The 26,562-nt window shown below is 52.2% G+C and overlaps 1 protein-coding gene across 2 annotated transcripts in view; it reads left to right on the forward strand.

Annotated features, from left to right (window-relative positions):
• SLC2A9 (solute carrier family 2 member 9) overlaps positions 1-26,562 on the forward strand; it is a 224,152-nt gene that overhangs the window by 133,734 nt on the left and 63,856 nt on the right. For both annotated transcript variants that reach the window (XM_046655690.1, XM_046655689.1), the window contains 2 exons: positions 8,079-8,266; positions 20,674-20,784. In XM_046655690.1, the coding sequence (XP_046511646.1) occupies positions 8,079-8,266; positions 20,674-20,784 (299 nt within the window). The remainder of the gene's footprint in view (positions 1-8,078; positions 8,267-20,673; positions 20,785-26,562) is intronic.

The raw sequence follows: 26,562 nt of genomic DNA on the forward strand, positions 1-26,562 counted from the left end.
GGTCAGACTAGGTGAGAGGTGGTGGAGAGGGGATTGGAAGCCAGTCAGTGTGGCCCCCACACTGGGCTCTTCGCCGCCATATCACATGATCACATAGCCGGTCACCGGGCGGGGGAACTCCGCAGGTGCTGTCGCACCAGATCGTCACACGGACCCCTCTGGAACCTGAGAAATGGAGGTGCGTGAGGCTGCAGAGCCCCGCCAAGGTCCCACAGCTGATGGCGGCAGACCAGACGTGAGCCCAGTCCAGCGTGTCTGCACAGCCGTGCCCTTTCCTCTGTGCCGCATGTGTTCCCCGTGGGGTGGGCGTTCTGTGGCTTTGGGGGGCCTGCAGGAGCCTGCGACCGGCCCTCAGTCCTCCCTCTGAGCTGGCCAGGTGCAGGCGCAACCTCCAGTTCCTGCATGATTGATCCAGAAACGTCAGGGCTGGGATCCGGACCCGGTCAAGAGCACCTGCTCTTCTTTATTCTCTGTCGAGGGTGTGCGCCGTGGGCTGACACAGTGCCGCCACTCAGCCCGCGATGTGACCAAGAGGAAGCACATGGCGTCACACGGCCCCAGCCCAGCCACCGTTTCCCCGATCAGCACACCGGCTGCTTCCGAATCCCGGGGCTGTCCTGCCTCCGGCCATGAAAGGTCTCCCAGACCCGTCCCATGGAGACTGGTGGCTGTGTTGTCCACTCAGGCCCAGCTAACATGGGGCATGTGAGCCACCACCCTGCCCGCTGGGCTCAGCCCAACCCAGCATCCACACCCTTCCCCACCGGTGGAGAGGACAACCTCAGAATCCCTCTGAGCCCAGCCCCAGGCGGCCATGACTGCGTAGGCAGAAGGAAATGCCCGAGGAGCTCTGTCCTCCATCCTGGCACTTCGAGGGAACCGGCGCCCCAGAAGGCCCTTGCCTGGCAGCCAGGTGCCACCCCGGCAGGCTCCCCAGCTGACACACACACCTGCTCAGCACTTTGCCGGCCCCACACCTCTCCAGGTGTATGCTCACTACCTGGCCCTCATGCAACCTGTGAGGCAGGCATTAGTGTCATCGCTGCTAGAGGTGAGGACAGGGACACAGAGAGGCTGAGCCACTCGTCCATAGTCACACAGCCAGGACCCGACGTAGCAGGGGCTCCAGCCCCACCAGCCTGCCCCTAGCGCTGTGAGCTCAAACACGAGGCTTGGGGCTGCCCAGTCTGAGTTTTCCACCCCATCCCTTCCACCCTCACTGCCAGCCCTCGGGCAGCGCTGGGCAGACACGCCCCACATTTGCCCTTAGGTTTTGCATGATGCTGGTTTCACTCATGGCTGCTAGTCTCCCAGCGGGTTACTTATCCCTGAAAGAGGACAGTATGAGCGTTGCATCCACGGGGATCCAGGCTCGGGGCTGGTGCTCTGCATGCCTGGGCCCAGGTGGCTGTCATGACAACCTGGAGACACAGGTGACCTCAGCCCCACCTTACAGGTGAGACCCTATGGCCTGCGAGATCAGATGCTCTTCCCCCGTCATACGGAAAGCGAGGGGGCATTAAACCAACAGCTGTCTGATTTCAGTGGCTCTGTATGAGTTTCCTGTGGCTGTTCTAACAAATTACCACAAACCTAGTGGCTTAAAACAACACAGACTAACTATCTTACAGTCCCAGAAGGCAGAGCTCCAAAACGGGTCTCCCTGGGCGAAACCAAGGTGCCGCAGGGCTGTGTTTTTCTGGCGGCTCCAGGGGAGAACTCTTCCTGCTTCTCCAGCTCCCAGAGGCGCCTGCAGCCTCTGTTCCCATCCTCACGTCTTCTCCGACCCGGACCTCCTGCCTCCCTCTTATAAGGACCCTGTGGTTACACGGGGCCCACCCAGAGAATCCAGGATCATGTCCCCATCTCAGGGTCCTTAACCGAGCCACAGCCGCAGGGGCCCTTTGGCCATGTAAGCCACACATCCCCAGGCTCTGGGGCTTAGAACGTGGCCTTATGTGGGAGGCCGTTATTCTGCCTACCAAGGGGCCTCCTAAAGGACAAGGGTGGCCAGTAACCCAGTGATATTTGCCTCCACTCTGTGCTCCATGCCCTCCATGGAATCACCTCTCCTGGATTCGCTCACATACCACACGCAGTTCCAGTGACATGTCCTGATGGACTCGTGCAGGTTGTCAGTAGGTGTTCCAGTGAATACATTTAGGAAAGATGGAGCAAAACAGAATGAAACAAGTGTCTTTGCTGCAGGACTTATCAGAACCTTTACTGTTCTAATGTAAAGAGACAGAGCGTGCACCGATACTAAACTTCTTTGACCAAAGAATCTTATTTCCATGGAGCCTCCCCTGGGATTGGAATGCCTCAAAATGCACTTTAGGAAATGTGATGTGGCTGTGTGATGGGGACACCACACAGGGTCTGCAGTTTTTGTCCTCTGGCCCCCGACCCTGAGCACAGTGCCTGGAGCATAGTAGAGCTCAGTAAATGCTGTGCTGAGAATGGGCTCAGAAGGGGCCTGTGATTTGTCAACCAGCCCTGAGGCTGTCCCTTTGAAAGGCCTGTGCCTTCTCCCCAAGGGCTGTGTGTCCCCTGGAACTTGCTGGAATTGACCATCAGCCTGGAATACCTGAAATTCAGTTGTCAGCCAACCAGCAGGGCCAAACCAATTCCCCCCAACCACCCAGGACTGCAGTGGAGGCCAGGCCTCAGGCCAGCCCCGAGGCAGAGACAGAGGCAGAGGAGGATTCGAAGCCGCCTTTCCACTTGGCAGCAGCCCTGTGGCCTCCAGAGCAAAGAGGGCATTGAGATGACCCACAGGAGGCCGGCAGGAAGCAGCCCACCCCTTCCTGTGCCCCGCCAGGTGCCCGGGGGCCGTCTGGATCAGGAGAGCTCCTCCTGGGATCGGGGACATCTGGGGGGCCTGCAGCCGGGAGGGGCCCTGGCCCAGGATGCAGCCTGTGCAGGCCCCGCGGGAGGCACGTGAGCACGTGCCCATCCCCTCGCAGCCCGTGTGCCGGTGCCCCCAGCTGCATCGGTTTGTCACTGCTGTTCTGCTGGGGGGCAAGGGTGGCTGAGGACCACAGGGAGCCTGTCGCTTGTCAACCTTGCTGCACTCAGAACAGCCGGGGAGGCCACTGGGACACTGGTCCCTCCACTGGTTTAATTCTGTTGACACTCAGTCGTCTCTCTCCGGGTCTGTCCGCGCAGGCACAGCCCCCACTTCAGTGTTTGCAACATGCTCCTCCTTCCCCGTCACCCCAGAGTCTCCATTTTTACTGTTTATGCAGAACGCGTCAGTTGCATACACCCTCGGTGTCAGGCTCTACAGAGAAGAAATAAGACAACAGCAGTAATAATAATCCTTGTTTGTTGAACACCGCTTACGTACCAAGCACTTTACATACCTTGTTTTTATTCCCCGAAACAGCCCCAGAGGGAGGTTTTTGATTTCCGTTTCATGGAAGTGCAGCTCAGAGACATGCAGTAACCTGCCTGGGGTCACACAGGAGAGGCAGGCGTGGGTGTGAAGCCCAGGCTGCTCTGGCTCCATGGCCTTCCCTCTGCATCTTGCATCCCTTCAGTAGCCCCTGCTCGGCGGGCGTCCCTAGGAGGAGTCTCGGCAGGTGTGTGGACGGTCGTCACAGCCGGGAGTGAAAGTGCCGGAATGAGAGGGCGCTCAGCCATGACCAGGCCTGGGGAGGCTTCCGGAAGGCGTGGCTGCCGAGCGGGCCCTGAGGGAAGAATGTTCCACAGGCCACACGAAGTGGCGGAGCATTGTGGGCAGAAGGAACAGCATGTGCAAGGCACAGAGGCACGTCTTGGGGGGCGTCCTCTGCGGCAGCAGCAGGACAGGCGGGGAGAAGCAGGCTCCGGCGAAGCAGGGGTGGTGGGCAGAGGGCTCTGCGAGGCAGACCGAATTTTGGGCCGGGTCCTGCTGGCAGGGGCGGGACAGCAAAGGCCTGAGTGCAGGAGAATGGTCACCTGGGAGGTGGAGACTAGGGCAGGGAGCCCAGTGGGGCGACGCTGAGGCCTGAAGTGAGACTGGACCTGGGGCCCCAGAGGAGCACATGGCACTAGAGATCAGGAAGGCAGAATCACAGTGGGGCTTGGGGATGAGACGAGACCTGCGGCAGGGCCTTCAACGTCCGCAGGCACTCCAGGCCTTCCTTGGCCTGCTCCTCTTATGACTTCTGGCCAAGAAAGAATCAGGGAAGGCTTCCTGGAAGAGGTGTGTCTGAGCTTAGACTCAAAGAACAAGTAGGGTAGCCAGGTGCAGAAAGTCAAAAGAATATTCCAGAAAGAGGAAAGGAGCAAACATACCCATGTGTCTTGTTTCTCCTGAGGGTGAGGGTGTGTGAGGTGACTTTCTGTCTTGACTTCTGTCAGCCTGAAACACCCCCTCACCGCCATAAGTCTAATTAACATCCATCACCACACAGAATTACAATTTTTTTTCTCATGATGAGAACTCTTGAGAGCCACTCTCTTAGCAGCTTTCAGATACACGCTACAGTGTTGTTAACTGTCGTCACCAGCCTGTACATGATGTCCCAGGACTTATGTGTTTTATAGCTGGACGTTGTACGTTTTGGCCCCCTTTGCCCCTTTGCCCAGCGCCACCCCCTGCTTCCGGCGACCACTCATCTGTTTTCTGTATGTACCAGTTCGGTTTGGGGTGGGTTTGGGTTTTTTTAGGTTCCACATATGAGCAGGATCATACAGTATGGGTCTCTGTCTGACTTCCTTCCCTCAGCTGAACGCCCTCCGGGTCCAGCCATGTTGTCTCAAGAGGCAGGACTTCCTTCTGTTGGTGGCTGAGTGACACTGCCTTGCACAGAGACACGTTTCCTTTATCCGCTTGTCCGTCCTGGACACTCGTGTTGCTTCCAGGTCTTGGCTGTCGTAGATAATGCTGGAGACGCTGCTGGTTGTCACAGCTGAGGGGGTGCTTCAGGCATCTGGGGGGCCGAGGCCGGGGAGGCTGCTGACCATCCTCCGAGGCACGGGGCGCCCCGCCACACGGAGCTGTCCACCGAGCTGTCAGTACCTGCCGCACGGCGGGGCGCGGCTTGGCCAGCTGGGTGGGCTCGGCCCCGATCAGCAGGCACTAACCTGGCGCCTGTCCTCCGGCCCCGGGAGGTGGCCCTCAGGTGCTCACCGCGAGTGGACAGAGGGGGTGCCAACGACAGTGCAGGGAGAAAGTGCTGCGAGGGGACTCAGGGGACCGAGAACCCAGGGAAGCCCAGCATCGGGGAGGGAGGAGGAGAGCTGGCTAGGGAGGGAAGGTGGGAAGAACGTTCTCGGCAGAGGGAACAGCATGGCCAAATGCAGAGAGCCGAGAAAGCACAGTGTGTGCAGGAGGGACGAGCAGTTTGCACATCCAAGAGAGAGGCATGCACAGACGGAAGGGGCAGGAGGGGGAGCTGAAGGGGAGCATGGGTCGGGTGCGGAGGCTGGGCTTCACCTTGTGCACGGCGGAGAGCCCGGCGGCCTTTTAAAAATGAAACAGTGATGGGGCTGGCCCCGTGGTCGAGTGGTTAAGTTCGCGCACTCTGCTGCAGGCGGCCCAGTGTTTCGTTGGTTCGAATCCTGGGCGCGGACATGGCAGTGCTCATTAAACCACGCTGAGGCAGTGTCCCACATGCCACAACTAGAAGGACCCACAACAAAGAATATACAACTATGTACTGGGGGGCTTTGGGGAGAAAAAGGAAAAAATAAAATCTTTAAAAATGAAACAGTGAACCTGCCACAACTAGAAGGACCTACAACTAAGATATACAACTATGTAATGGAGAGATTTGGGGAGATAAAGCAGAAAAAAAAAAAAAGATTGGCAACAATTGTTAGCTCAGGTGCCAATCTTAAAATAAAAAATGAAATGGTGAAAAATGAAATGAAGGCGTGTGGTGGAGCCCACAGCATGGAGAACAGGTGTGTGGAGGTGCTCTGCAGGGCGTGGGGAGACGGGACCCAGGAGAGCGGCTGGGGCTATTGCAACCGCTCAGGGCAAGGTAATGTGCCCGGAAGCAGCCCGGCGCTTCAAAAACTGAAAACGGAGCTAAGGCGATCGATTGTTTCACCCTGTCAAGGGATTAGCTGTTGCAGGTCGGCTTCTCCAGGAAGCAGGTGCTGAGAAGGGTCGGGGACAGCAATTCTGCTGGGGAGTAACACCCGAGGAGGAAGGGGGCAGAAGTGGGACCAGGCAGGGGAGGGTCAGACCTCAGCGCCATGTGGCAAAGTGTCTGCAGGCCCAGTGCCCGTGCATCACAGGAGCACCCACTGGGCGGAGACGCCTGGGCCCTGTCCCACCACCGTGTGCACTCGTGGGCTGGGAGCCACTATGAGAACAGCATCACCTGGCCTTCCAAGTTGAGGTGGATGCCCACGAAACTGAGAGCTGGAGGCTGCCAGCTGTCTACACTGCTCATAGCCAAGCAGTGAGTCCTTTCCTGAAGGGGACCTGAGTGGGGCATCTCTGTGTCTGCCATGCTAGTCATGCAAGGTACGCGTCCTCATCCAGTCACAGGACCCTTATAAGAAGGGGGGTGGGGCAAGTAGAGACAAACTATTTTTATGAACACATATAACAGGAAATTAAATTGATGCTTTTAAAAAAGAAAGAGATCACAACTTTTAAGAGAAGGAAGAGAGATTTTTGTTCTAGGAAACTCTGTTGAGAGCTGAGCATTTAATTTGGCTGAGAGCTTCCTGGCAGCCAAGGTAAAAAGGGTACTAAAAAAAGCAGGTTATAAAGTTCTCCTTATTTCATATGGAAGGCATGTATGTCAGGGAGGAGAGAGAAATGTTTTCCTGCCCTAAAACTCTAGGATTACTTTGTCACATGAATGTTGCATTTTGAATTTTGAGAAAGTATTAGAAATGCTTTGATTTAGTGCATGATGTGGAAATGTTACTCGTTCAGCTACTTCTCCCATTTATCCTTAACAAATGCTAGGAAAAGTATTAAATCATAGCTTACAAAAGAGACATTTGAAGCAGTTTTCAGTATACCACAGGAAATAACACCCAGAGCCTTCGTGGCCTTGCTTCTTGGAGAATCTGGAGCAAGTTTAATGGCTTTTTCTTTTTTCTTTTCTTTTCTTTTTTTTTTTTTTTTGCTACTTAAAAAGAGCAATTTCACACGTCCTGTGGTGCGGTGTTTTTAGGGATGACGCCCACTGTGTCGGGAATGGACTGTCCGCAGGTCCCGTCACAGCAGCCACGTTTCTCTGTTGGAGGGTGAATAGCAGAGCGCTGCATAACTTAATCCACACTCTAAAGGGTCTCCCGCCGTCTGACGATTATGATCTCGGGGGTCGAATCAGTCCGCGGGCCTTCGCGCCTGTGTCCGCGGAGGTTTACACAGTTAAGGGCTTGGTAAAAGGCGCAGGTGCACTGAGGCAGGACATTTGCAGTGTTCGGCCCGGAAAAGGCGTAAGTCACAGGGTGAGTTTGAGCCCTGGGAAGATGAGCTCTGGGAATATTTCCTGCGAGGTTTCTGTATTTCAGAGAGGCACGTGGAAAGGGCCCTGGGGCTCATTCAGTTCAATGCTCCTACCGATGACAGAGTTGGCTCCCGGGCATCCTGGCCGAGTGGCGATCTGACCGCTGAGTGGACACCTCCAACGAGGATGAGCGCACAGGGCCAGGCAAACAGGAGGTGCTCACGAAGTACTCATCGAAAGAGCACCTCCTGTGTGCAAAGCTCGGAGCCAGGGTTTAGTGTGTATTATATGATCCAGTGACTACAGCAGCCGCATGAGGCAGGAATGATTCCAGAAGACGAATATGGGGGTGGGGGGGGCCTGTTCATCCACCCGGTGGTAGAGGTGGGATTTGAACCCTAGGCATGCTCTGCTTTGCTGTGGGGCAAGCTGGAGACCATGGCTCTCTCCTCACTCTTATCCTAGCCAACTAGGTGACCTTGGGCAAGTCATTGCATCTCTCTGGGCCCCTGTTTTCCTATTTTTAAACAAGCGTCCCTGGTCTCAAAGGCCCCTGCCAGCTCCATCCCTGACAAGGTGTGTGTCTGGGTGGAGGGACCGTCCCTGCGGGGCCCAGCCTCAGACACATCCTGATCCCTGCTGAAAGTCCACGCTTGTCTCCGTTGGCAGCCTTCCGGACATTCCTGGGCAAGGAGGACGTCTCCCGAGAGCTGGAGGAGGTCCTGGCGGAGAGGCGCGTGCAGAGGAATGTCCGCCTGGTGTCCGTGCTGGAGCTGCTCACGAGTCCCTTCGTCCGCTGGCAGGTCGGCACCGTGGTCATCACCATGGCCTGCTACCAGCTCTGCGGTCTCAATGCGGTGAGCGCCCCTCGCAGGGGAGGAACCTGACGGGGGGTTGGGGGGTGGGTTCAGCACCTGGATGCCCAGGTCCCTATCCCAGCTCCGCCACCCCCACCGGCTCTGTGCCACTGGGCACCCACACACTCTGGCCCTCATCTCCTCGTCTGTGCAGTGGGATGACACCGAAAGGAACAATCCAGGCCAGTGTTCAGTGCAGCTGCCAGCACATCCCTTAATCCATGCTGCCTGTCGTTAGAATTACCTACCCCCAGAAATACTTAACTGTCACATTTCTTCATAAAATGGCTATTAGGAAGTTGTAAGTGAGATGATTTAAATAAAAGTACTCTTGGCTGGGCTGGCTTCAGTGCATGACTTTTGGCTTGAGAAATTCTTAAAGCTTTAAAGAAAAAGTTTCTCGGGGCCTGAGCTGATGTGGGCAGGGAAGTCGGGGTAGGTCGCCCATGAGGTCCCCCAAACCCTAGACGGGTGCAGCTCCTGTTCTCTCTCGAGGGCTCCAGAAGGGAGAATCCAGAGATTGGAGGAACAGGGAGGCGGGCCTGGGATCGTTATCATCATCGTTATTGTTGGTTCTGGAAAACAGTGGGTTGCCTCCAGGGGTGGTAAGTTCCCCATTCATGAAGGTGTGCAAGCTGCTGGCCAGCCACTTGGCAGGGGTGCGTAGAGGACATTTTCACACTGAAGCATCCAAACGCCTTCTGAGGTCACTTACGTAGCTCAGGAGAAGTGTAGCTGGGCCCAGAGGGAGGGAGAGGGGACCTCTGAAGAGTCCCAGACACACTGAACCCCTGTGTCTATTTACGCTGAACGAGCATGAACCTTCAGTGGGCGGTCTGGGGGTGTGGGGGAGGTGATGTCAAAGAGAGCATTTCCATCTGACAGAGAAGGATGACAGCGCGGAAGGGTACACCAGGTGTTCTGCCTCGTTCCAACAACTTTTGGTCCTGTTTCCAGAGACCTTGGGATGGAATGAGCTCATCTTGCTCCTTGTTTTTGCCTGTCCCTTGGTCTGTTTGAAGGCCAAAGAGTCAGGAGGCAGGGCCAGCCCGGTGGTGCAGCGGTTAAGTTGGCACATTCTGCTTCTCGGCGGCCCGGGGTTCACCGGTTTGGATCCCAGGTGCCAACGTGGCACCACTTGACGAAAGCCATGCTGTGGTAGGCGTCCCACGTATAAAGTAGAGGAAGATGGGCACGGATGTGAGCTCAGGGCCAGTCTTCCTCAGCAAAAAGAGGAGGATTGGCAGCAGTTAGCTCAGGGCTAATCTTCCTCAAAAACAAAACAAAAAAAGAGTGAGGAGGCCCCTGGGTCAACATCGTGGCCTCAGGCAAGTCCTGCTGTTTCCTCCCCTTTACAGGAGCCAGGTCGTGCTGGACCATCTGGAAGCCACCCTCCCTGTTCTGAGAGAGCAGAGAGAGAAGTATGCGCTTCTCCAAGCCCACACTTGGAGTCGTAGAAGCCACATATGGAATCTGTATTTAGTGAGGCATTTAGATTGAGAACCATGACATTTCTAAACAGAATGTGCTCCTCCGCTGAGACATAATTTTCCCATCTGCATACCCTGTATAACTTTATAACTTCCACCAGGGCGTGTCCGTAAGCCCGGATGCATAAGTGTTATGGTGGAAAAAAAGCATCTCGTCTGCCCCCAGAGCCGGCCACGGTGAGACTGCAGCTTCAGTGTTCTGCCTCCTCGTGTCAAGTGCTTTTTATCGCTCTCTTTGCTCTATTGTTGTGAGAACATCTAATGTGAGAGCCACCCTTTTAACAAATGTTTAAGTGCACGATGCAGTAGTGTTGACTATAGGTACGACGCTGCACAGCAGAGCTCAGGAGCCGTTCGTCTTACAGAACTGAAACTTTACGCCTGTTGATTAGCAGCAATTCCTTCTCCTCTCCCAGCCCCTGGCAGCCACCATTCTCCTCTCTGCTTCTCTGAGTTGGACCATTTTAGATTCCTCACCTAAGTGGAGTCATGCAGTGTTCGTCCTTCTGTGACTGGCTCACTTTGCTTAGCACACTGTCCTGCAGGTTCATCCATGTTTGTCACGTCTTGCAGGATTTCTGTCTTTTTAAGGCTGAATAATATTCCTTGGTATGTATGTATCACATTTTCTTTATCCATTCATCCGTCGACGAACGCTTAGGTTCCTTCCACGTCTTGGCTGTTGTGAATAGTGCTGCAGTGAACGTGGGAGTGCGGATATCTGTTCAACATCCTGCTTTCAACTCTTTTGGATAAATACCCAGAAGTGGAGTTGCTGGGTCATATGGTATTTCTATTTTTCGTTTCTTGAGGACCCTCCACACTGTTTTGCCTAGTGGCTGCACCAGTTTGCATTCCCACCAACAGTGTGCAAGGGTTCCCATTTCTCTACGTCCTCACCAACACTTACCTTTTTTAAATTTTTTTAATAACAGCCATCCTAACAGGTGCGAGGTGATATCGTGTGGTGGTTTTGATTTGCATTTCTCTGATGATGAGTGATTCTGAGCAGCTTTTCACTTACCTGTTGATTGTTTGTATGTCTCCTCTGGAGAAATGTCTATTCAGGTCCTTTGCCCATTTTTTAGTGGGGTTATGTGGAGATTTTGTTTTGTTGTTGTTTGCTATTGAGATGAAGGAGTTCCTTGTATGTTAACCCCTTATCAGATACGTGGTTTGCTAAATGTTTTCTCCGTTCTGTAGGTTGCCTCTGCGCTCTGTTGGTTATTTCCTTCGCTGTGCAGAAGCTTTGTAGTTTGATGTAGTCCCACTTGTGTATTTTTGCTTTTAGTGCTATATCCAAAAAATCATTGCCAAGACCAGCGTCATGAAGCTCTCCCCCTATATTTTCTTCTAGGAGTTTTATAGTTCCAGGTCTTTTATTTTTTTGAGGAAGATTACCCTGAGCTAACATCCACTGCCAATCCTCCTCTTTTCGCTAAGGAAGACTGGCCCTGAGCTAACATCCGTGCCCATCTTCCTCTACTTTATATGTGGGACGCCTACCACAGCATGGCCTGCCAAGCGGTGCCATGTCCGCACCCGGGATCTGAACCGGCGAACCCTGGGCCACTGAAAGGGAATGTGCAGTCTTAACCCACTGTACCACTGGGCCAGGCCCTATAGTTCCGGGTCTTATGCTTAAGTCTTTAATCCATTTTGAGTGAAGAAAAGAGTCCAGTTTCATTGTTTTGTATGTGGATATCCAGTTTTCCCAGCCATTTGTCAAAGAGACAGTCCCTTCCCCACTGAGTATTCTTGGCCCCCTTGTTGAAGATCTGTTGACCATACATGCCTGGGTTTATTTCTGGGCTCTCTGTTCTGGTCCATTGGTCTAGATGTCTGTCTTTATGTGAGTACCATGCTGTTTTAATTACTGGAGTTTTGTGATATATTTTGAAATCAGGAAGTGTGATGCCTCCAGTTTTGTTCTTTCTCAAGATTATTTTGGCCATGCATTGTCTTTTGTGGTTCCATATGAATTGTAGGATTTGTTTTCCATGTCTGTAAAATAGGCCACTGGGACTTTGATCGGGATAGCCTTGAATCCGTAGATTGCTGTGGATAGTACGGACCTTCTAACAATATCAAGTCTTCCAATTCATGAACGTGGAATAGCTTTCCCCTGTTCCTGATCTTACAGGAAAAGCTTTTAGTTTTTCCCCGTTGAGTATGATGTTGGCTGTGGGCTTATCTTGTGTGGCCTTTATTATGTTGAGGTAATTTCTTTCTATTCTTAGTTTGTTGAGGATTATTTTTAATCTTTAAGTCAAGAGTACTTAAAGGAGTAGTACTTCCAGCTTGGCGTGCTTAACTTGACACAGAGCAATAGGCTCTGGAACAAGATCTGGAGGCCTGGCTTCCTGTCTTGCCGTGACCGCAGATGTTCAGTGATAAACCTGGGCCAGTCACTTTCCCTCAGCCAGCTCCGTCTCCTCAGCTGTAATAATAATAATCAAGCACACACTTATTTAGGGCTTAGCTTGAGCCAGGATCTGTCCCCATGGCAGCCCTATGAATCAGGCACCATGGCTAGGCACAGAGACCTTGAGAGACTTGCCCAAGGTCACACAGCTAGGAATGGTGGAAAAGGGATTTGAGCCCCAGCCATTTGGCCAGGAGGTCTGGATGCTTAAGCCCCAAGCTGGGAGGTTCCCCAACACCCGCTCAGAGCATCCCCATGTGTGTCACTGGGCTGTATCCCCTGGCTATCCCTAGCGAGCCAATGGGACACGTCTTATGTTTTCTGTTTTACATAGGAAGGGACAAACACTGGTTGTGGCAAATGCCAGCATCACAGTGCAGCTGTCCTGTGGTTCAGTCCAGGCTCTGCCTCTGCACCACCGCCTTTTAATCCAAATAATTCATGAGACCACGCAAGAGAGCTGTCTGACACAGGTGAAAAGCTTTAAAACTTGCTTTATGGCCTTGGTTTTACCAGAAATTATTTTGGAGTACATGGCCTATAGTTTGAGACAGTTGTAAATTTGCTAGGCATCTCGCCATGCACCACCTTCTTCTGGCCCCAAATGTCCTGCAGGGTAGGTGGTGCTGTCCCCATTTTCTAGATGAAGAAACTGAGGCTTCTGAGGGCCAAGGACTTCCTCAAGGTCAGAGCAAGCGGTGCCTGTGCTGTCAGACCCACACCCCCTGGCACCAGGTGCCCTGCTGGGCTTGGCCAGCCCATCTCTAAGACTCAGGTGCCTTGTCCCAAACCAGTGTTTTTCAGGCTCAGCATCATGCTCATTTGGGGCTGGAAACTTCTCTGTCCTGGGGGCCGTCCTGTGCACTGTAGGATGTTTTGCAGCATCCCTGGCCTCCCCCCACTAGATGACATAGCCCACCCCGCCAGTTGTGACAGCAAAAAGCGTCTCTAGGCATGCCAGCTTGCCCTGGGTTGAGAATCACTGTATTAAATACACATCACATATTGCTCCGTGAGTTTTGGCTGAAGCGTCAATGAGTGGTTTTCACATACTTTAGAAATCAACTTAAGTTAGATTTAACAATATTTGGTTGTTTCTAAATTCATTTTCAGTGTTGGATTGTTTTTTTCCTCTTCTGACAATAGCTTTCAAATTCCCTTCTCTAAAATTAGACCTGTCACTTAAAATGACTGATCGACCCAGCTGCCTTCCTCTTGAGCACTTTGTCCTCTGCATGAAAGCAGGGCTTTCACGCGAACGTTCAATCTCTCGCCCGCGAGCAGGAGCCTGTTCATCGCAGAGTCCGTCCCTTCCCTGGGCCACAGCGGCTCCCACACCCCGGATGCTGCTCCCCTCACTGACCATCCTCAGGAATGCGGGCCCCATCTCATGGCCCTGTGTCTGTGGCTCCCAGAGCCGTGCAGGACACATGGCAGGCCCCTGGACGTTTGAGGAAAGAAGGAGTAGGAAGTGAGAAGAACAAGCGGGTAGGGAAGCGCTGTTTCTACCAGTCCTGGGGTTGATAATTGGATCAGTACCAATTGTCAAAGCCTGTACAGGGAAACACAGTTTTCTTGAACCTTCCTGAATCTTCTGGAATTATGGTGGTACTTATTGACTTCAGACTGCCCTTCCTTCCCCTGGATTCTTTCCTTCTGAACAGAGGAAGCCAATCATGCTGACTTCTCTGGGCCTCAGTCTCCTGTTATGAAAAATGGGGATGATAATAATACTCAGTTTGCACAGCTGGACTATGTGAAGCTATGTGCATGGACTAGTTCACAGATGGTAACTGGCAGCGTTTGTCTGCTGCCAGTTTTTGTCCACGTGCTGGGTGCACCAGCATCACAGCGTCCCTGGGTCGCTGGTGTGTCCCTCGAGTCCTTTACTAGTTGTCGCATGATGCCTCCCTTCCCTGCTAGACCTGGGCTATGAGGATGAGGACGTGCGTATTGTTCCCACTGAACCCCAGCGCCTAGCAGACCACTCCATAGACAGTTGAACGGAAGGGTTGGGGGGAGACAAGAAAACCTTAGACAGGCTTGTGGCGGAACATGACACCTTCCCCCTTTGCTGGCCTGGAACTGCATGAAGATCCATCTCATCTGTCAAACCATTGTTAGGAATTCTGCAGCCCAAATCGTGTTTTGCACAAAACTTCTAATCGCAAGTTCGGAAGCATTATAGATAGCTTTTGTTTTGAAGTTCCTCCCCAAATCACTTCCTAACTCAAATGAAGAACTAAAAATGTTCTGTTTCCCTAATAACCAAGACATCTCACTGAAGGAACCTGCTGTGTCCTCACGGATGGAGAGGATGCTGAATGGAGACCGTCCGTGTGGCCACCCTAGAGTCGTGGTCCGGAGCACAAGTCCTGGAGTCAGCTGTGTGTGTTCAACTCCCAGCATTGAACTTGCGAGTTACGGGGCAAGTTGCCATAATGGCTCCGTGCCTCAGTTTCCCCAGCAGTGAGGCGGTACCCACCTCATATGATGGTGGTGAGGATGGATGAAAGGATGCGTCTAAAGCTCTCAGCACAGCGCCAGCCACATAGGTGGTGCTGGATAATCTTAGCTATCATCTTGTAGAAAGAAGGCTGCCCTGGGACCACAAGGCGGCCTGGGGTCCAGCCCACGTCCTCCAACCTCCCATCCATGTAACCCTCTGGCACTTAACCCTCTGACCTCAATCACTAAGACGTAAAATGGGGACATGACTCAAAGGAGGCAAGAAGTGGGGTACAGAGGGGAAGGGCTGCGCAGGGTGTGGCTGTGTTCTTACCTATGAGAGGAGGAGAAAGACCGAGGAATCCAGCACGCCTAGAAAAGTTGTTAAAAGCTGGGATTTTCTCACTCAACATTTGCGGGCTTACTTTCTATCTTTCTGGATTTTCATGACATCAAAGAGCAAGGGGCAGAGAAGGGAGCCCTTCATGGAGCACCAAGAGTCGGGCACCCTGGATCCGCCATCCAGCTCTTCATGCTCACTTTCAGGATGTGAGGCGAGGCCGGGAGGCTGAGGCCCGAGTCCAGGTCTTCGCCACTGGTGGTGACAGCCAGGAGACCACCTGTTCTGTCCTCTCACAGCCTCCCACCTTTCCAAACAATAGCAGCTCACAAAGAGGGGACTTTAGATTTGAAGTTGCCTGACCTGGGAAATCAGCCACGTTAGGGGCTGAGTCACAAGCCCGGCTAGCCCTGGAGAGGGCCCCCGAGTGGTTTGTGGGTCCTGGTTTGGGGGGGGCATGCCGCTGAATCGAGGCCTCCACTGGTCCCGCTGAGCAAGGCAGGGAGAGTCAGCTCACCCTGCACCTCCGTTGTCGGGTCGAAGCGAGGCCTGATGAGAATGAGGGGTGACGTGTGCTTGGGGTGTTGGATGAGGCCGCTCCGCCGAGGACCAGGGTGCAGGCTTTGAGGCGCTGTCAGAAGCGTGGGGCCCCTCCCTCAGGGGAGAAGGTCTTGCTCTTCTTCAGGGGTCCATCATTTTCCTTTCCCCTGATGCCCTCTGCTCCCTCCACCTCCCAGAGTGACTCCACCTGATTTAACACCCGCCTCATTCCATCTTAGGAGGGAAATCGGATGCCCTCTCCCCCAGAGGCAGCAGAAAGGACTGGAGTGACCTGAGCTGACATCCCAGCCCTCACCTGGCCCAGCCTCCGTTTCCTCGTCTGTTAAATGGGGGCAACGATATCGACCTCACTGGGCTGTGGTGAGGATGAAATTAGGTCATGTAGGTGATGGGTCTGGGGAGGTACGATATGTGAGCTCCCTTTCCTCTCCTCTGAAATTCAGAGCAGGTTAGAGATGGACACAGGAATCAGATAGACGGAGAGAAAAATGTCAGCTATATGCTGAGTGGGCCTGGATTAGAGGATGTGACTTCAGAAATTGTGGTTAATTCTGCACTCCCAGATTTGAGGCACTGACCCAGACCCAGCAGCAACAAAAGGAAGGCACCCGAGGCCCACCCGCCCCGGGCAGGTCCCTCCCTGCATGGAGAGAGCAGAGGGGCCACGAGCTTCCTGCGGGAGGCAGGTGCACAGAGAGCCCAGCAGGGGCGCCAGTGAGCACACAAAGCTCCTCCTTCCGAAGGCCTTGTCCCTTATCCCTTATGTGGTCCCTTGTCCCTTGGGCTGAGAGAGAGGCGTGTTCCCCAAATGGCAACAGGAAGTGAAGGGAAAGCAGGTCCCCGCCTGACAGTGGAGGAAGCGTGGGCACATTTCCTGGGACACAGTGCTTAATAAATGACAAGCTCTCCTGTCTTCTATACTTCAGAATAGGGCCTGTGCCCCACCATCCGTTTGTGGGCACCACCTCTGTGTTTACAACTCCCCCTCTCCCTCTGACCTCCGCTTCCATCCTTGCATCTTCTCTCTCTGACCTCTGACCCCTGACCCTCCTACCTGCCTCCTATAAGGACCCCTGTGATTACATTTCTAGCTCACCTGGGTAACCCAGGATACCTGCCCATCTCAAGACCCTTGACTTGCCCACATCTCCAGAGTCCCCGCTGCCATGTAATGTAACGCTTTCCTGCGTTCCTGGGGTGAGGCCGTGGACGTCTTTGGGGGAACCACTGTGCTGCTGACCACATCCTGCAAGTGGGTGCCAAGTCATACTCTCTGTCCCTGTCACCTGGTTCTGGGCAAAGGGAGATCAAGTGTTGTGCTGCTCCTGAAGCTCAGCCAGAGAGAGCTTGGAAGGCATTTCTCAGTCGAAGGCCGTGCAGTCAAGGCCATGGGCATGTATGGGAGGCGAGGTGGAGTGACGGAGAGAAGAGGAATCTCAGGTCGGTGTGCTGGGCTCACAGCCACAGCCCAGCCTGTGCGGCAGCAGGAAGAGCCAGGCCCAGGAGGCCGACAGCCAGGTCCCCACCGCTGGGGCATTACCGGCTGCATGTGGTCTCGCTGACCCTCCAGCAGTGGCACCTTCACAAGCTGCTGAGGGTGGAAAACGGTTATGCACTTTATGCTTTGTCTCCAAAGCGCTGTGTGGTGAGCTGAGAACGAGGGCTTCAGGGCGTTAGAGGTGGGGAGTGGAGAAGGCCCAAACCCTCTCCCTTGCCCCCCTCCCAGCTGCCCGCTGCAGGTCCCTCAAGGCCCCCCTAGAAGGAGGAGCCGGCCGCTGAGAAGCTAATGCAGACATGCAGACGCGCTTCCTCCCCGGCTTGTGCGCGACTGTCCGTGTTCTTTACCGAGGAGCATCCACGTCTCCGCAGAGAGAGGGAAATCTTCTAGAATGACACTCACCGTTCATTATGCACCAACTGTATAAAGGATGTTTTACCTCATCATTTGAAAAATTTTTACAACAACCCTGAGAGACCGAGTAGTCTCACTTTCTTTCAGAGAACGGATGCTCAAAGCCGAGAAGTCACAGGGCCCCCAGCTCACAAGAGGCAGTGCTGGGGGTGGGGTGGGGTCGGGTGGGCAGCCCTCCAGAACTGCTGCTCCTTCCTCTCCATCCTCCGCCTCCGGGGGAGGAGACGGTCGAGAGCCCCGTTGTGTCTCGGACAAGGTCAACGCAGAGTGCGCTCCGTGGCCGGGGCCCCGCGGGACACACTCCAGATTTCCTGGTGCTTCGCCTGTCTGCCGCCCTCAAACTGCCGCATCTAATAAACCTCAGCAGGAGCAGAGGCCGAGGCGGTTGCCTTCCTGCTCTATACGATGATGCCGGGATTCGGAAATGGCTTCACAGAGGCAAGAGAATGAGACTGGCAGTTTGTGTGATGGACAGGCCTTCCCCCTGGGGACAGGGCCAGCCCAGCAGGTCCTCCCTGCAAGCTCTGGACTCGGGGAGAGGGTCTGAAGGGCCAATTTCTGCCCACGGCTGGGTAAATGCTTTTAAGTGTGAGATGACTGCAGAGCTGCTTTCATAACTGTCCCTGAGGAGCGTGTAATTTTAGGCTCGATGACTCTTCACTAACCTTTAAACCCTTCAGGTGCGCCCAAGGCAGCATTGCTATGGAGAGAATTGGAAGCAGGGAGGAAGATGGGGTGGAGGGGATGCGAGGAACCGGGAGGGAGCACCACGTTTGAAGCCGGAGTGCAGCTTCCAGGGGAGGAGCAGAGGCTGTGAAGCCTCTGGAACATGAGCAGGTCAGGGCGTGGGGCTCCGCACCGAGGCTGGGCATAACACAGACGTCAGGGTCACATGTGCACAGGTGGCGGCCAGGCAGCCTGGGCCATGGAAAGGGCCCGCAGAGACCCTGGGCTATTGGAATCAATGAATTGAGGTGAAGATTAAGAAAGGCGTTTAAGCTCCTCTGATCCATCCCTGAAGATGTGCTGGGGACCACAATTACCTTCAAAAGGGGGCAGATTATGGGGCTGGCCCGATGGCCTAGTGGTTAAGTGCGCTCCACTTGGGCGGCCCAGGTCCGGGGGTTCTGATCCCAGCTGTGGACCTCCTCCACTCATCAGCCATGCTGTGGTGGCATCCCACATACAAAATAGAGGAAGATTGGCACAGATGTTAGCTCAGGGCAAATCTTCCTCAAGCAAAAAAAAATATATATATATATATGTATATATAAACAATATATATAAGCAAAATATATATATATTATATTAAATAATTATATATATTTATATATTATATATAATAAACATATTATATATAATATATATTATATTAAATAATTATATATTATATTAAATAATTATATATTATATTAAATAATACATAAGCAAAAAATAATATATATATTATATATATAATATATATTATTATATATACATATATAAACAAATTGAGTTCAGACTGAGGCTTTTTGGAATAATTTTAGCTTCTGTCACAGCCCTGAGAGCTGTAGGAATCAATGAATTTATCAGAAGCCACTGCTTTACTCTCTGGATGCGACAGCAAAGATGGAGTCTAAGATTCTATTTTCTCAGCTCACTCAGGTGAGAGGCAGAAGCAGGACAGGAGGGCCTTTGCTGTGTGTGGACGGTAAAACCCGTGTTTGCCAACAGCCGCGTCGGTGCGCGCGGGCTCGGAGCTGTCCCAGCAGCCGTTGCGCTGGAGTCTGTAGGACGCCCATCACTTTACAAAGAATTACTCGCCTCCCTACAAAATAAATCATCTGTAGATCCAAGGAGGTCGTAGATTAGATCTTCTCCCCCAGTGCAGGACAAACTTTGCTGACAAATGCTGGTGACAAGACAAATTTGTAGACACAAGAGCTTTCTCCTGAAAGGCAGTAAGAGCCACGTGGGAAGAGGGCTCCCAGCCACAGTCAGCCCGACGGGGCACGAGCCGCGAGCTCGGACGTTTCCGCGTAATAATGACCCGTTTATGATGCTTCCGAGGCCCTTCGAGGCAGTGGGTCTCCCGTCAGACTGCATATATAAGAACAGCATGCTTTCCTATCATTCAGCAAGCTCTTGCTTTCTGAGGAAATGGCTGGGATTGCAAGAAAACAAGTGATTTGTGTCCAGCCTATTGATCCAAGACTTTAAGTAAATAATGAGCAGTGGCAGTTCTTACCCAGGTCCCGACACCAGAGGACAAGGAATCCCAGCAGGCGGGGTGAACGGAGGCCCTGCAGCCAGACCTGGATGGAGCCGGGGCTCCGGACTCCACAGCCGTGATGGTGATGCCCTGCGAGTGGCTGTTAGGGTCAGGTTTGGCCTCATGTGGCAGGGATTTCAACAGTGACCTAAATGAAAATAGTTTTCTCTCTCCCGTGAGGGGAACTGGGAGGCTGGCAGAGCAGCCCCAGGGCCACACTTCCTGCTTGGTCCAGGGCAGTCCCTGTTTAGTCCTGTTGTCCTGGAATAATTATTAACACTCTTGAAAGTGCCCAGGTTTGGATAATAAATTAAAGAATCACTCTAGTGAGTAAGAATACAGGCTTCTTCTAACTGCCTGCTCCAGCTTCTGAGCAGGTGGCTTCCATCCTACAGCAGGTGCTCTCTGTATATCACGCAGGTTGTGCATTGCACAACTCTCAAGAGCATCATGCACATTGTATCCATTGTAGATTTATTATGGCAGTTTTCCAGTGGATGACAAAGTGTCTTGTGGAGCAGGGACCTTTTCTAATTCTCACAGAGTTACCATGGGTGTCAGCAGCAGTGCTGTCTTGTGGTCACCTAGTGATCCAAGAGAGCTGCTGAAGCTCCAGCCATCACATTCACCATCCTGACAGCAGACAGCAGAAAGGGTGGAAAAATGAGATCACACCTTCTTGATGAAGAGCTCGTTTTAAGGAGACTTTGTGGAAGCCCCACCACCACTTCTGTTTGTATTTCATTGCCACATTTTGCAGAGCACACGTCACTCCCAGTACTGTAGGAGTTTTATTAGTAATGAAGAACGGGAAAATGTGGGAGAAGGGAGAAAACAAGTAGTGGGCCACGCCACACAGCTCCACCTTGCGACCCCGGATTTCGCAGCGACTCTCAGAGACCACCTTGTAGCTGAAGTTAATTTAGGAACCGGATGCCTTTTCCTGACCCTCCTCCTCCTCTTCCTTTCCTGCACTATAGATCTGGTTCTACACCAACAGTATCTTTGGCAAAGCTGGGATCCCTCCGGAAAACATCCCGTACATCACCCTGAGCACGGGCGGCATCGAGATCTTGGCTGCCGTCTTCTCTGTGAGTAAACTGAGCGTCATTCCTGAGAACATCGCAGGGGGGTCAACAGCACAGGCGAGGTGGGGGGCGGCAGTGGGGTGACACACAGATGCACAGGCAACAAACGGGCTCGCCTTTAAAGGAGCCTGCCCTCCGTCACTGGGCGGCTGTCTGAATTTTAGGAGTTTATCGTGAAGTCCGTCACTGATGTTTCACCCATCTGGAGCCTATTCTTATTTATATTTTACTTCCCTGTGTCTTCCTTTTAACAGCTGGGTCCCTCCTTTGAACTCTCCCCTAGTCACAAATGATGCGATGTGATGAGCACCCTGTGCGGGGGGCCGCATCCCCCGGGAGTGCAGATCAGAGTCCCCATGAGCCTAATGTCTGTTGACATGACTTTCAAACCGTTTCAGAACCACTAGCTGTCATCTTCCCACCCCAAACCCCATGTAGGAGTTTACAAGACAAAGCAAAGGAGAAAGGACGTTCCAGTTGATCGGTGTGATAGACAGCGTGACTTTAACAATAAGCAAAAATGTCCAAAAGAAGACATGGAGCTCATCCCTCCTTCTCGACCTCCAATATGCGAAATAAACATTTGGGGCGGGGGAGTTAGGGGACTTCAGAATCTAGCAGAAATTGCACAGTTTTGGAATCAGACCAAACTGGATTTGAATCTTGGCTCTGGAACTTGTTGGCTGTGTGATGTTGGACAATGCTCTCAACCTCTCTGAGCTTCAGTTTCTCTCTTGATGGGATGTTCATGTCTCTTCTACCTTGTGGGTGTGCGGTCTGTGCCTCACATTTTGGGCACAAAGTACACGATGGGGTTCTTTTCCAAAGGAAAGAGAAGAGGGTTGGGTCAGAGTAGCGTTCCCTGACCTTGAGGGATGGGCTCATTTCTTTCCGCTCTTGCTCACTGCTTTGTACTAACAGGATGGATACCGGTGCAAACCCACAGAGGCTTCCAGTGGCTTTTCTGACCCATTTTCAACAGAGCGCTTTATGTCACTCTTAATGGGGTCTGCTAACAAGACGCTTTTAAAAATGGATGCCATAAAACATGCGGGGGACCGACGTTGTCTCCTTCCCCTTCCGCTGCAGTGTTTCTTGTCAGAGGGAAAATATGTCAATGTTTCACCATCTGGAGATTTCACGAAATTCTTGTCTCAAGGTGCAGACCCCATCCCGTCGTGATTAGTTGTTTTACATTGATCAACAGAAAGGCAGAGTCGGCATGGCATGAAAATGATGGGAAAATTACAGAGTTTGTTTTTTGGTAAAGTATTTTTTTTGTTGTTATAAGAAATCAACATGAGCTCATTAGGGTAAATTTGTAACATTCAGAAAAGTAGAAAGAAACGAAGAAGAAATTCCCCGATTGTGCTACTCAGGGAAGTTTGGCCAAAGCTCCCTTTGTCTTTGCTCTGTTTTATTCTCTCACAGCAAGAATCCTATTCCATATACTCATTTTCATCCTGCTTTTGTTAGCATAACTTTATGTCAGAATTATTTTCCCTTTCCTTATTTGTCATTTCAGTAAATTTTTTATTAAAGTGTAACATATATACGGAAAAGTACGCAGGTCCTCGGCCCTCTGAATTCACACTATCCTTCTTCAAAACTTGGCGGCCCAGTGGTGTCCTTGACTGTTGTCTGCGAGGTGGGGCTTGTTGAGAATCTCGGCTCAGAGCCTGGACAGCTGAGCTGCACGGCCTGGATTCTGATCCCAGCTCCGTCCCCTTTGAGCCGGGTGGCCATGGGTAAATTACTCAACAGCCCTGTGACTCGATTTCCCCATTGCTGTAATAAGGAGACCACTGCCGTCTCATAGGGACGGGGTGAGGGTTGAACGAATGAGGACACATTTTGTGATGTGAGCAGTGCCCGGCAAGGGCTGTGCTCTCGGTGGCCGTGGACTGTCCTTCCTCCACTGGTGGGGTCCACTGACCGCCATTGTAAGTTAGGCTGTGGGACTGTGGGGGTGTCCTGGCAGACAGCACGATTTCAGAGGATTTATTCCACAGTCTTTTACAGTTGAGGTAAGTCCCAGAGAAGTGACTTGCCCAGGACACACAGCCAGTGGAGTCAGAGCCTGAGGAAGTGGAAGAGGCAATGAGGCAGAATGGTGGACTGTGTGGGCTCTGTGGTCTCCTGGCCCTGCGCTGACTAGCTGGGTGACCTCAGGCCAGTTACTTAACCTTTCTGAGCCCCCATTTTGTCTTAGGAAAAGTGGGGATAATGACTGATCGATACTTCAACAGGTGTGATCCTGAGAATTGTGCAGTAATGCACAGGGCTTCACATAGAGCTGGTACTCAATGTTAATTACTGTTATGGGCTGAATTGTGTCCCCACGACATTCATATGTTGATGTTCTCACCCCCATCACCTCAGAACATGGCCTGATTTGGAGACAGGGTCATTGTGGATGTAATTAGTTAAGATGAGGTCATCCTGGAGTGGAGTGGACCGCTAACCCAGCATGACTGATGGCCTGATAAAAAGGGGACACATGCAGACATGCGCCCAAAGAGAACACCATGAGAATTCTGAAGGTGTGCTGCAAAAGCCTAGGACTCCCGGAAGCTGGGAGAGATGCCTGGAGCAGGTGCTTCCCTGCGCCTTCAGAGCGAGCATGGCCCTGGCGACACCTTCATCCCAGACTTCTGGCCTCCAGAATTGTGAGGGAAGAAATTTCTATTGAAATTTGAATTGAGAAATTCGAAATTGAAATAAGAAAGCCACTAGTTTGTGCTATGCAGCCCTAGCAAACTAATACAATTATTATTGGTTACTAATCTTCCAGGAGAGAACCCAACATATGTTGTGGAAAAATCTGAAGATGCCCGGCTGCCTCCCCAAAACATAGAAGGTGAAACTGGGGCCAGAGTGTTTATTCCTTCAACACTCAGCAAGTGCTGGCTGGTCCCCTGCTCTGTGCCGGGCACGGGACTAGGTGTGTGGGATGCAGCAGGGGAGAAAGGAGACAAAGTCCCTGCCCAGGAGAAGGCAGGCTTCTCGTGGCGGGACAGTGAACAGTAACATGAGCGAGGGAACAGTGTGGTGGGTCAGAAGGTGAAGGATGCTCTGAGGATCAGAGGAGCAGAGAAAGGGGGATCGAGAGGTGGGGCGGGTTGCTGTGTTAAATATTGTGGTCAGGCCCAAGGGATGAGGGAGTTGTCTACCCAGATGACCAGAAGAACGTTTTGGGCGAGGGAGCAGCTAGAAGGAAGGCCTGCATCAGCCAGGCCCCAGCAGGAGAGAGAGGCACGGCGAAAGTGAGTAGTCAGAAGGCAGAGGAACACAGGCGTGGGTGGGTCTGTAGCGTGGGTAGGCCACCCATCAGGAGCGGGGACCTTCAGTAGAGGGACACAGCCAGCCACATGTGCCTGTAGGGGGGCAGCCAGGGGACCCACACCCCAGTCCATTCTCTTCTTTCCTCCTTCTGACTTCTTACTGGGGCCTCGTTTGCTGACACCACCCAGAGGCAGAGTGCAATGGGGCCTGTTGATCTGGTCCTATGGGTCCTCCTCCAGGACACAGAGCAGGGCACAGGGTGGCTCTGGAGAGGTGAATAGAGGATGTCCAGAGCAGGCCCCACACAGGCAAGAGCATGCGCAGCGGTTTGAGGGACCACGGGGAGGCCGGTGGTGGGGGGCGGGCAGGGCTGGAGGGCTGGGCCCAGGCTGTGGAAAGCAGAGTCCATGTCAGGTGTAAAACAGATCCCTCCGGCCACTGTAAAGAGAATAGGTGTCGGGGGGGAGGGCAGGGTAGACACAGGGAGACGGTTAGGAGCCTCGAAAAGAGGCCGATTTCCCCAGGGACTCATCGGACCGCGTGTGCTCTGACGCTGGCATCAGACCACCGAGCGCAGCGAATCCTCCTCCGCCCGGGAAACCTTCCCGTTGATAAATACCGATTCTGCTGCATTTCTATGGGCCGCAGAGTAGCTGGAAGAAACAACCCCCCACCTCCACTCACGTGTTAGAGGAAGTCCCCAGTTTGTCTGACAAAGCTTACAGGAACTTCGCGGAGGGAGGGAACCACATCAAGCAAAAGTGGCACCAGGTTTCTCCCTTGGGCCCCAAGCTCTGGGGGGTGGGGCGTGAACGGCTGCCAGGGGCTCCGTCCAAGCCGGCAGCACCCACCAGAGCTGAGAAATTACGATTCAGACTAAGCAGCTTTTCCTCTTGGGTGCTAACATGGTCCTTAGAGAAGAGCTTATGTAATCCATTGTCTTGGTCGGGAGCGTGCATAGAGATAAGGACTGTCCTGGTTCTGAGGGCTCATCCTCATGGGAGGGGGGTAGGGAGGGGGCACGCAGAGGCAGGCCCCACACCCCCAGCCGACAGGCGGTTTCTCCCTGGAAGCCCATTTCCCTGGAGGCCCTGTTCCCACCCACCCTCAACTCTGAAAACACCTTTTTTTTTTTAAATTTAATTTTTATTGAGTTAATGATAGGTTCAATCCTGTGAAATTTCAGTTGTACATTATTGTTTGTCAGTCGTGTTGTAGGTGCACCCCTTCACCTTTTTACCCACCCCCCCATCCCACCTTTCCCCCAGTAGCCACAAATCTGTTCTCTCTGTCTGCATGTTTAAATTCCTCATATGAGTGGAGTCATACAGAGATTGTCCTTCTCTATCTGGCTTATTTCACTTAACATAATTCCCTCAGGGTCCATCCATGTTGTTGCGAATGGGACGATTTTGTTCTTTTTTACGGCTGAGTAGTATTCCATTGTATATATATATATCATATCTTCTTTATCTACTCATCAGTTGGTGGGCACTTAGGTTGCTTCCATGTCTTGGCTATTGTGAATAATGCTGCAATGAACATAGGGGTAGATGGGACTTTTGGAATTGCTGACTTCAAGCTCTTTGGATAGATACCCAGTAGTGGGATAGCTGGGTCGTATGGTAGTTCTATTTTTAATTTTTTGAGAAATCTCCATACTGTTTTCCATCGTGGCTGCACCAGTTTGCATTCCCACCAACAACGTATGAGGGTTCCTTTTTCTCCACAACCTCTCCAACATTTGTTACTATTTGTTTTGGTTATTTTTGTCATTCTAATGGGTGTAAGGTGATATCTTAGTGTAGTTTTGATTTACATTTCCCTGATGATCAGCGATGATGAACATCTTTTCATGTGCCTATTGGCCATCTGTATATCTTCTTTAGAGAAATGTCTGTTCATGTCTCCAGCCCATTTTTTGATTGGGTTGTTTGATTTTTTGTTGTTGAGTTGTGTGAGTTCTTTATATATTATGGATATTAACCCTTTGTCAGATGTGTGACTTGCAAATATTTTTTCCCAGTTAGTGGGTTGTTTTTTTGTTTCAATCCTGTTTTCCTTTGCCTTGAAGAAGCTCTTTAGTCTGATGAAGTCCCATTTATTTATTCTTTCTATTGTTTCCCTTCTCTGAGAAGACATGGTGTCTGAAAAGATCCTTGTAATACTGATGTCAAAGAGTGTACTGCCTATGTTTTCTTCTAGAAGCTTTATGGTTTCAGGTCTCACCTTTACGTCTTTGATCCATTTTGAGTTTATTTTGGTGAATGGTGAAAAAGAATGGTCAGTTTTCATTCTTTTACATGTGGCTTTCCAGTTTCAACTCTGAAAATACCTTTTGATCCTGTGGTTCTATTTCTGAGTTTGGCCAAGGATGCACCACACGTCCGTCCCCTGAGGCCCACCCTCGGGCTCCTGTGCTGTGCTCCCAATGCTTTATTTCCCTCCAAATGTCTCCTGATTTCCTCTTCATCTCTGGTGGCTTCCTTGGCTCCC

Source organism: Equus quagga, chromosome 3, assembly GCF_021613505.1.
Source record: "Equus quagga isolate Etosha38 chromosome 3, UCLA_HA_Equagga_1.0, whole genome shotgun sequence".
NCBI classification, from domain to species: Eukaryota; Metazoa; Chordata; class Mammalia; order Perissodactyla; family Equidae; genus Equus; species Equus quagga.